This window comes from Salvelinus fontinalis, chromosome 17 (assembly GCF_029448725.1).
Source record: "Salvelinus fontinalis isolate EN_2023a chromosome 17, ASM2944872v1, whole genome shotgun sequence".
NCBI classification, from domain to species: Eukaryota; Metazoa; Chordata; class Actinopteri; order Salmoniformes; family Salmonidae; genus Salvelinus; species Salvelinus fontinalis.
The window spans coordinates 8,140,779-8,152,324 of NC_074681.1; the positions used below are offsets into that span (position 1 = coordinate 8,140,779).

General features: G+C 42.2%; 1 protein-coding gene across 1 annotated transcript in view; it reads right to left on the reverse strand.

Annotated features, from left to right (window-relative positions):
- Positions 1 to 8,469, reverse strand: part of LOC129813667 (paired mesoderm homeobox protein 1-like) — a 72,924-nt gene extending 64,455 nt beyond the window's left edge. Inside the window, exon 1 of the mRNA XM_055866063.1 lies at positions 8,206 to 8,469. Coding sequence (XP_055722038.1) covers positions 8,206 to 8,452 — 247 coding nt within the window. The 5' untranslated portion in view covers positions 8,453 to 8,469. The remainder of the gene's footprint in view (positions 1 to 8,205) is intronic.
- Positions 8,470 to 11,546: the final 3,077 nt, after the last annotated feature.

The following is an 11,546-nucleotide window of genomic DNA, read 5'->3' on the forward strand; positions in this document are numbered from 1 at the left end:
TGCTACCATGTTGTTGTCATGTTGTGTTGCTACCATGCTGTGGTGTCATGTTGTGTTGCTACCATGTTGTTGTCATGTTGTGTTGCTACCATGTTGTTGTCATGTTGTGTTGCTACCATGCTGTGGTGTCATGTTGTGTTGCTACCATGTTGTTGTCATGTTGTGTTGCTACCATGTTGTTGTCATGTTGTGTTGCTACCATGTTGTTGTCATGTTGTGTTGCTACCATGTTGTTGTCATGTTGTGTTGCTACCATGTTGTTGTCATGTTGTGTTGCTACCATGTTGTTGTCATGTTGTGTTGCTGCCATGTTGTGCTCATACCATGTTGTGTTGCTACCATGTTGTTGTCATGTTGTGTTGCTACCATGTTGTGCTCATACCATGTTGTGTTGCTACCATGTTGTTGTCATGTTGTGTTGCTACCATGTTGTTGTCATGTTGTGTTGCTACCATGTTGTTGTCATGCTGTGTTGCTACCATGTTGTTGTTATGTTGTGTTGCTACCATGTTGTTGTTATGTTGTGCTGCTACCATGTTGTTGTCATGTTGTGTTGCTACCATGTTGTTGTCATGCTGTGTTGCTACCATGTTGTGCTCATACCATGTTGTGTTGCTACCATGTTGTTGTCATGCTGTGTTGCTACCATGTTGTTGTCATGCTGTGTTGCTACCATGTTGTTGTTATGCTGTGTTGCTACCATGTTGTTGTCATGTTGTGTTGCTACCATGTTGTTGTTATGTTGTGTTGCTACCATGTTGTTGTCATGCTGTGTTGCTACCATGTTGTGCTCATACCATGTTGTGTTGCTACCATGTTGTTGTTATGCTGTGTTGCTACCATGTTGTTGTTGTTATGTTGTGTTGCTACCATGTTGTTGCCATGCTGTGTTGCTACCATGTTGTTGTCATGTTGTCTTGCTACCATGTTGTTGTTGTTATGTTGTGTTGCTACCATGTTGTTGTCATGTTGTGTTGCTACCATGTTGTTGTCATGCTGTGTTGCTACCATGTTGTTGTTATGTTGTGTTGCTACCATGTTGTTGTCATGTTGTGTTGCTACCATGTTGTTGTTATGTTGTGTTGCTACCATGTTGTTGTCATGTTGTGTTGCTACCATGTTGTTGTTATGTTGTGTTGCTACCATGTTGTTGTTATGTTGTGTTGCTACCATGTTGTTGTCATGTTGTGTTGCTACCATGTTGTTGTCATGCTGTGTTGCTACCATGTTGTTGTCATGTTGTGTTGCTACCATGTTGTGCTCATACCATGTTGTGTTGCTACCATGTTGTTGTCATGCTGTGTTGCTACCATGTTGTTGTCATGTTGTGTTGCTACCATGTTGTGCTCATACCATGCTGTGTTGCTACCATGTTGTTGTTATGCTGTGTTGCTACCATGTTGTTGTCATGTTGTGTTGCTACCATGTTGTTGTTATGTTGTGTTGCTACCATGTTGTTGTCATGCTGTGTTGCTACCATGTTGTGCTCATACCATGTTGTGTTGCTACCATGTTGTTGTTATGCTGTGTTGCTACCATGTTGTTGTTGTTATGTTGTGTTGCTACCATGTTGTTGCCATGCTGTGTTGCTACCATGTTGTTGTCATGTTGTCTTGCTACCATGTTGTTGTTGTTATGTTGTGTTGCTACCATGTTGTTGTCATGTTGTGTTGCTACCATGTTGTTGTCATGCTGTGTTGCTACCATGTTGTTGTCATGTTGTGTTGCTACCATGTTGTTGTTATGCTGTGTTGCTACCATGTTGTTGTCATGTTGTGTTGCTACCATGTTGTTGTCATGCTGTGTTGCTACCATGCTGTTGTCATGTTGTGTTGCTACCATGTTGTTGTTATGCTGTGTTGCTACCATGTTGTTGTTATGTTGTGCTGCTACCATGTTGTTGTCATGTTGTGTTGCTACCATGTTGTTGTCATGTTGTGTTGCTACCATGTTGTTGTCATGTTGTGTTGCTACCATGTTGTTGTCATGTTGTGTTGCTACCATGCTGTTGTCATGTTGTGTTGCTGCCATGTTGTTGTCATGTTGTGTTGCTACCATGTTGTTGTCATGCTGTGTTGCTACCATGTTGTTGTTATGTTGTGTTGCTACCATGTTGTTGTCATGTTGTGTTGCTACCATGTTGTTGTCATGTTGTGTTGCTACCATGTTGTTGTCATGTTGTGTTGCTACCATGTTGTTGTCATGTTGTGTTGCTACCATGTTGTTGTCATGTTGTGTTGCTACCATGTTGTTGTCATGTTGTGTTGCTGCCATGTTGTTGTCATGTTGTGTTGCTACCATGTTGTTGTTATGCTGTGTTGCTACCATGTTGTTGTTATGCTGTGTTGCTACCATGTTGTTGTTATGTTGTGCTGCTGTCATGCTGTGTTGCTACCATGTTGTTGTCATGTTGTGTTGCTGTCATGTTGTGTTGCTACCATGTTGTTGCCATGTTGTGTTGCTACCATGTTGTTGTCATGTTGTGCTGCTACCATGTTGTTGTCATGTTGTGTTGCTACCATGTTGTTGTCATGTTGTGTTGCTACCATGTTGTTGTCATGTTGTGTTGCTACCATGTTGTTGTCATGTTGTGTTGCTACCATGTTGTTGTCATGTTGTGTTGCTACCATGCTGTTGTCATGTTGTGTTGCTGCCATGTTGTTGTCATGTTGTGTTGCTACCATGTTGTTGTTATGTTGTGTTGCTACCATGTTGTTGTCATGTTGTGTTGCTACCATGTTGTTGTCATGTTGTGCTGCTACCATGTTGTTGTCATGTTGTGTTGCTACCATGTTGTTGTCATGTTGTGTTGCTACCATGTTGTTGTCATGTTGTGTTGCTACCATGTTGTTGTCATGTTGTGTTGCTACCATGTTGTTGTCATGTTGTGTTGCTACCATGTTGTTGTCATGTTGTGTTGCTACCATGTTGTTGTCATGTTGTGTTGCTACCATGTTGTTGTCATGTTGTGTTGCTACCATGTTGTTGTCATGTTGTGTTGCTACCATGTTGTTGTCATGTTGTGTTGCTACCATGTTGTTGTCATGTTGTGTTGCTACCATGTTGTTGTCATGTTGTGTTGCTACCATGTTGTTGTCATGTTGTGTTGCTACCATGTTGTTGTCATGTTGTGTTGCTACCATGTTGTTGTCATGTTGTGTTGCTACCATGTTGTTGTCATGTTGTGTTGCTACCATGTTGTTGTTATGTTGTGTTGCTACCATGTTGTTGTCATGTTGTGTTGCTACCATGTTGTTGTCATGTTGTGTTGCTACCATGTTGTTGTCATGTTGTGTTGCTACCATGTTGTCATGTTGTGTTGCTACCATGTTGTTGTCATGTTGTGTTGCTACCATGTTGTTGTCATGTTGTGTTGCTACCATGTTGTTGTCATGTTGTGTTGCTACCATGTTGTTGTCATGTTGTGTTGCTACCATGCTGTTGTCATGTTGTGTTGCTGCCATGTTGTTGTCATGTTGTGTTTCTACCATGTTGTTGTCATGTTGTGTTGCTACCATGTTGTTGTTATGTTGTGTTGCTACCATGTTGTTGTCATGTTGTGTTGCTACCATGTTGTTGTCATGTTGTGTTGCTACCATGTTGTTGTCATGTTGTGTTGCTACCATGTTGTTGTCATGTTGTGTTGCTACCATGTTGTTGTCATGTTGTGTTTCTACCATGTTGTTGTCATGTTGTGTTGCTGCCATGTTGTTGTCATGTTGTGTTGCTACCATGTTGTCATGTTGTGTTGCTACCATGTTGTTGTCATGTTGTGTTGCTACCATGTTGTTGTCATGTTGTGTTGCTACCATGTTGTTGTCATGTTGTGTTGCTACCATGTTGTTGTCATGTTGTGTTGCTACCATGTTGTTGTCATGTTGTGTTGCTACCATGTTGTTGTCATGTTGTGTTGCTACCATGTTGTTGTCATGTTGTGTTGCTACCATGTTGTTGTCATGTTGTGTTGCTACCATGTTGTTGTCATGTTGTGTTGCTACCATGTTGTTGTCATGTTGTGTTGCTACCATGTTGTTGTCATGTTGTGTTGCTACCATGTTGTTGTCATGTTGTGTTGCTACCATGTTGTTGTCATGTTGTGTTGCTACCATGTTGTGTTGCTACCATGTTGTTGTCATGTTGTGTTGCTACCATGTTGTTGCCATGTTGTGCTGCTACCATGTTGTTGTCATGTTGTTGCCATGTTGTGTTGCTACCATGTTGTTGCCATGTTGTGTTGCTACCATGTTGTGTTGCTGCCATGTTGTGTTGCTGCCATGTTGTTGTCATGTTGTGTTGCTACCATGTTGTTGCCATGTTGTGTTGCTACCATGTTGTTGTCATGTTGTGTTGCTACCATGTTGTGTTGCTGCCATGTTGTGTTGCTGCCATGTTGTTGTCATGTTGTGTTGTCATGTGTTGCTACCATGCTGTTGTCATGTTGTGTTGCTACCATGTTGTTGTCATGTTGTGCTGCTACCATGTTGTTGTCATGTTGTGTTGCTACCATGTTGTTGCCATGTTGTGTTGCTACCATGTTGTTGCCATGTTGTGTTGCTACCATGTTGTTGTCATGTTGTGTTGCTACCATGTTGTTGTCATGTTGTGTTGCTGCCATGTTGTTGTCATGTTGTGTTGCTACCATGCTGTTGTCATGTTGTGTTGCTACCATGTTGTTGTCATGTTGTGTTGCTACCATGTTGTTGTCATGTTGTGTTGCTACCATGTTGTTGTCATGTTGTGTTGCTACCATGTTGTTGTCATGTTGTGTTGCTGCCATGTTGTTGTCATGTTGTGTTGCTACCATGTTGTTGTCATGTTGTGTTGCTACCATGTTGTTGTCATGTTGTGTTGCTGCCATGTTGTTGTCATGTTGTGTTGCTACCATGTTGTTGTCATGTTGTGTTGCTACCATGTTGTTGTCATGTTGTGTTGCTACCATGTTGTTGTCATGTTGTGTTGCTGCCTTGCTATGTTGTTGTCTTAGGTCTCTCTCTATGTAGTGTTGTGGTGTCTCTCTTTATGTAGTGTTGTGGTGTCTCTCTTTATGTAGTGTTGTGGTGTCTCTCTTATCGTGATGTGTGTTTTGTCCTATATTTTTATTTCATTTATTTGTATTTTTTTTATGCCAGACCCCGTCCCTGCAGGAGGCCTTTTGCCTTTTGGTAGGCCGTCATTGTAAATAAGAATTTGTCCTTAACTGACTAGTTAATTAAAGGTTAAATAAAAAATTTCAATAAATAGAGATGTTAAATAAATCAGCCTCATTCATCCAGCCGCCTCTGAAGAAACGCTCACGTGATTAATTTAAGAGTCAACATTCATTTCTGAACGATGTAAACAAACACAGAGCTACATGTTTACACTCGATTGCGTCCAGAATTGAATCCTGTAAGAAGTCATTTATAGATCGCTTTAGAGGGTCCAGCTTTTTAGCTTTGCATTGACTATTGGTGTTTATTAAAGAATATGCTACTTTTTGAAGCATTTACTTAAGCCTACGGTTTTAAAAAAAATAACTCACCTTCATAAATGGTTTTATTATACATTTTTAACCTCACACATTTAAAATGGATTCCACTTGATTTTGTTGGTCTAAAATATAGGCCTAGAATAATCTCCTCTGCATGCTGTCTCTTTATGAGACAGTGGGATTTTTTACATGTATTACAGTACTCACTAAAGCTTAATTGTAGGCCTTCACGTGTAGTGAGAAGTCTGTTGTTGATTATGTAATAAACATTATTACATAATCAATTATGTAATAAACATAACACAAGTGATCGTATACAAATGTAAGCAAGGTTTGAAATGATTATGTTTTAGTCAAACATTATATATGTTTGGGCATTTTGCTGTCAATTTGCAGTCTACAAATTACTTGTAATTAAGTTCCGGCCTCTGACCATCCTTTCTAGAAAAAATCAGCTCGTGGCTGACTCTAGTTGATGATCCCCGGTATAATCTAGTTGATGATCCCTGGTCTAATCTAGTTGATGATCCCTGGTATAATCTAGTTGATGATCCCTGGTATAATCTAGTTGACGATCCCCGGTATAATCTAGTTGACGATCCCCGGTATAATCTAGTTGATGATCCCTGGTATATAGCATAGCCACTGGAGAAATAGTTTGGACAAATCTTTTTTGTCAGCGCTGGCACAGCAGACTGCTATATCGATCCTCTAATACAGTACGATTAAAAGCCCAGTCCATATGTACAGTACCAGTCGAATGTTTGGACACACCTACTCATTCAATGGTTTTTCTTTATTTTTTACTATTTTCTACATTGTAGTAACCAAAAAACTGTTAAACAAATCAAAATATATTTTAGATTCTTCAAAGTAGCCACCCTTTGCCTTGATGACAGCTTTGCACACTCTTTGCATTCTCTTAACTAGCTTCATGAGGAATTATTTTCTAACAGTCTTGAAGGAGTTGCAGGCTGCTTTTCCTTCACTCTGCGGTCCAACTCATCCCAAACCATCTCAATTGAGTTGAGGTTGGGTGATTGTGGAGGCCAGGTCATCTGATGCAGCACTCCATCACTCTCCTTCTTGGTCAAATGTCCCTTACACAGCCTGAAGGTGTGTTGGGTCACTGTCCTGTTGAAAAACAAATGATAGTCCCACTAAGCACAAACCAGATGGGAGGGCGTATCGCTGTGGTTGCCATGCTGGTTAAGTGTGCCTTGAATTCTAAATAAATCACTGACAGTGTCACCAGCAAAGCACCCCCACATCATCACACCTCCTCCTCCATGCTTCACGGTGGGAACCACACATGCGGAGATCATCCGTTCACCAACTCTGCGTCTCACAAAGACACGCCGGTCGGAACCAAAAATCTAAAATTTGGACTCACCGGTCTAATGTCCATTGGTCGTGTTTCTTGACCCAAGCAAGTCTCTTCTTATTATTGGTGTCCTTTAGTAGTGGTTTCTTTGCAGCAATGTGACCATGAAGGCCTGATTCACACAGTCTCCTCTGAACAGTTGATGTTGAGATGTGTCTGTTACTTGAACTCTGTGAAGCAATTATTTGGGCTGCAATTTCTGAGGCCGGTAACTCTAATGAACTTATCCTCTGCAGCAGAGGTAACTCTGGGTCTTCCTTTCCTGTGGCGGTCCTCATGAGAGCCAGTTTCATCATAGTGCTTGATAGTTTTTCAGCATTGACTGACCTGGACTACCGTTTCTCTTTGCCTGTTTGAGCTGTTCTTGCCATAATATGGACTTGGTCTTTTACCAAATAGGGCTATCTTCTGTATACAACCCCTACCTTGTCACAACACAACTGATTGGCTCAAACACATTAAGAAGAAAATAAATTCAACAAATAAAATTTTAACAAGGCACACCTGTTAATTAAAATTAATTCCAGGTGACTACATGAAGCTGGTTGAGAGAATGCCAATAGTGTGCAAAGCTGTCATCAAGGCAAAGGGTGGCTATTTTGAAGAATCTTCAAAATATAAAATACATTTTGATTTGTTAACACTTTTTTGGTTACTACATGATTCCATATGTGTTATTTTATAGTTCTGATGTTTTCACTATTATTCTACAATGTAGAAAATAGTAAAAAATAATTAAAAACCCTTGAGATAGTAGGTATGTACAAATATATATATTTTTTTTATTCCGATTTTTCACCTCATCACCCCTATTTCCCGAAGCTATTGTACACAGTCTCTATATAAAGGGCTGTGATTGATCAATCTAAAGGAGTATAGAGGCTCTATATAAAGGGCTGTGATTGATCAATCTAAAGGAGTATAGAGGCTCTATATAAAGGGCTGTGATTGATCAATCTAAAGGAGTATAGAGGCTCCATATAAAGGGCTGTGATTGATCAATCTAAAGGAGTATAGAGGCTCCATATAAAGGGCTGTGATTGATCAATCTAAAGGAGTATAGAGGCTCCATATAAAGGGCTGTGATTGATCAATCTAAAGGAGTATAGAGGCTCTATCTAAAAAACACGAATAAAAGCATATGTTCAGTGTGCGCTATGAGCAGCTTTATGCGCCTCAATACCTTCCCAGGTTACCCAGGAAAGGTTAAGAAAGCCTGAGGAAAACATTGGTGTTGTTTCACGGACGTGTGTTTACTAACGTGACAATTTTTCTCTGTCTGATATCACAGCGTAGTACAGCTATTCTACACCGGAGGAAGGCGACACCATCCACCCATCCACTAACTTACTCTCCTGCTGAGTCGTATCGCTGCCGCTGGTCAGCCCCGGGGACTCCACCATACTCCTTCCCGCATCCCCGGCGCTCTCATTGGCCTGAGCCCCTACCATCTCCCGCGCCTCCTCCAGATCCAACAGGTGACTGACAGAGAAGTTCTTCTTGGCCTGAAGTGTTTCCAGTTTGGCTGATATCGGGCTCTCCAGACGGCTAGTCAGTGAGTCTTGTCTGTCCATTACATGCGCATAGTCAGAAGTCATGACGCTGACTCAATACACAGGGAAAAACACCTATTCGCATATAACAAACCTACCTAGCTAACTTATAATCGACGCACAGAAAAATATCGACAATAACTCCGAACCCATAACAGCGCTGGTTTCGACTCGAGACAGGGCTCGTTTTGAATGCATTTGGTTGGAAAGCCGTTGGTTTTACAGATCCAAATCACTCCACTTTAGAAGTACGGTCCCCCGTTCGATTCCACCCGATTAGAGGCCCCTCACCTCGTCAAATAAAACCCAAAACATACAACACAACAACATTTGGCTTCTTCCTGGATATTCCCCGGAGTTTCAAACACAAAGAGCAGTAGGCTATAGCAAGTTCCTCCTCTCCTCGCCTGTGAGTCCAGACCGCGGTATAACTGAGCTGGGGTAAAAGTTCCTCCTCTCCTCGGCTGTGAGTCCAGACCGCGGTATAACTGAGCTGGGGTAAAAAGTTCTTCCTCTCCTCGCCTGTGAGTCCAGACCGCGGTATAACTGAGCTGGGGTAAAAAGTTCTTCCTCTCCTCGCCTGTGAGTCCAGACCGCGGTATAACTGAGCTGGGGTAAAAGTTCTTCCTCTCCTCGCCTGTGAGTCCAGACCGCGGTATAACTGAGCTGGGGTAAAAGTTCTTCCTCTCCTCGCCTGTGAGTCCAGACCGCGGTATAACTGAGCTGGGGTAAACGTTTCCCCTCTCCTCGCCTGTGAGTCCAGACCGCGGTATAACTGAGCTGGGGTAAAAGTTCTTCCTCTCCTCGCCTGTGAGTCCAGACCGCGGTATAACTGAGCTGGGGTAAAAGTTCTTCCTCTCCTCGCCTGTGAGTCCAGACCGCGGTATAACTGAGCTGGGGTAAAAGTTCTTCCTCTCCTCGCCTGTGAGTCCAGACCGCGGTATAACTGAGCTGGGGTAAACGTTTCCCCTCTCCTCGCCTGTGAGTCCAGACCGCGGTATAACTGAGCTGGGGTAAAAGTTCTTCCTCTCCTCGCCTGTGAGTCCAGACCGCGGTATAACTGAGCTGGGGTAAAAGTTCTTCCTCTCCTCGCCTGTGAGTCCAGACCGCGGTATAACTGAGCTGGGGTAAAAGTTCTTCCTCTCCTCGCCTGTGAGTCCAGACCGCGGTATAACTGAGCTGGGGCAAAAAGGAACGATGAGGTCTCACATTCGTGCGTTTTGAGTAAAAATCTATCGCCCAACGCCCAGGACCCTGCGATGCGGAGCGAGCCTCTGGTATCGGGAAGGGAACAGGCCGAAGTGAGTGTCACGCACAGGGCGGCTGGGAGGGGGAAATAAAGCACCATTTGAAGACCCTGGGGTAAACTGATCGCCCTAAAAGGAGTCTGTAATTACGTGGCAATGCTTTCTGCGCTGACTCTGACAGTCCATGTCCTCTTGTGTGAAGCACACCCCACCCCCTTCAACAATGCACACCATCACAAAAAAAAGCGCTGATTAACCGACTTAAGTTTTGGCAGTTGGAAAAGAGGATTTTTGATCATTGAAGTCTATGCCTCTCAGTGTTTTCATTGCAGCCGTACATTGTATACTGCCACATTGTAATAATTATAATGGATTTATGGCGGATAATATATTTGAATAGATCATTGTTTTGAATAGGTATGCCCACACAACATATGTACATAGCTGATTTACATGCATGCGCAATGATATGGGGCTACAACATGTCTGCAGTATATCAGTTGGAGGTTGTCATTTGACATTTAAAAATCATAGCTTTGGCATAACTCAAATCTGTTTTGGATATATAGGCCAACCGTTTCTTAGTGCAGCACACGCTGTGCGTAAAAGAATAACCCTCTTTCTCTGCATAGCGGGGACCCTACATCGCCTACAATCAAAAACATGACAGCCTATATACGTGTGGTACATTTATATTTCTGACTGCACAGGCTGGGTCTGCAGTCACACGCAAACTACATAGAGGAAACGGGCTTTTGAAACTGTAACCGTTGCGTGCTTTGTTCGCCTGGTCAGAGAGAGAGAGAGAGAGGACGAGGGGGGTCCCGTATGGTGGAACGGCATCAATGGGCCTGTTCTGAGGTCCTGCCTGGCCCAGCCAACCCATCTCAGCCCCGGGCCCCCCTGCCCCCCTCATCTGGCAAAAGAACACTTGATGCCATCAAAGGGCTGCAGATTGAATACAGATGTGTGCGCGGGGCCTCTCTGCCTCGTTCTTTCCATGGATGTAATTAAAGCAGAGCGCGCCAGGATTGGGCAGTCTACTCTTCCTCATTAGTTCTCTACTCCTCATCTCTCCTCCTTTCTTTCCTTCTCTTTATCCCTGCGTGAAGCCAGAGTGCTCTGTTCATGCAGCCAGTCTTTTCTCGTCTATAAATCAGAGTGGACCAAATCTTGTCAACATGTGTTGGGAAGGAGAAAGGGGTTTCTTGTGTCCCCCCCCCCCCCCCCCCCTTTCTATTTAGGTTCATTAAAACCCGTGTTGTTTTAAACAATACCAACCATCCACACAGCATATTGCAACTTCAATGTTATATTTTAGTTGAACAAATTCAGTTTAAAAAATATATATATTTCAAGAATATTAAAATCTGCAACACATAAAGGACCTATCATATTTGTTGCAATAATTATATATAGTTGATAAATATATTTGTTTGCTTACCGGTCATCCCACCAATTATAGTAAAAGTAGGCCTACAAATCTATTTTGTGGAAAACTTTTTACTGTAGTTTGCAGCCCAGACATAAAAACATGTACCGGGTTGAGCCGAGCCGGATGCGGAAAGAACTAAAGGCAAGCAAATATACCACTATTTTGTCTTTTTGATTAAAACCCAGGTGATAAAATACAGTTATTAACAAGACATTGGTTAAAATAACAAATTGGAGATGTGTAGCCTGTGCATTTCAACGTTTCATGTATTCAAACAAACAGACACACGAGTCTGATTTTCAAATCCAAAAAATCTAAAATAAAAATAACAACAATTATTAGGAGTTAATTTAAGTATAACTTCAGACATGGTGTTTCTAGCTTCCTATAACAAAACATTAATATAGGCTATTACATCGACCTCAAAATAAAAATGTATCATTTATAGATCTGAAAT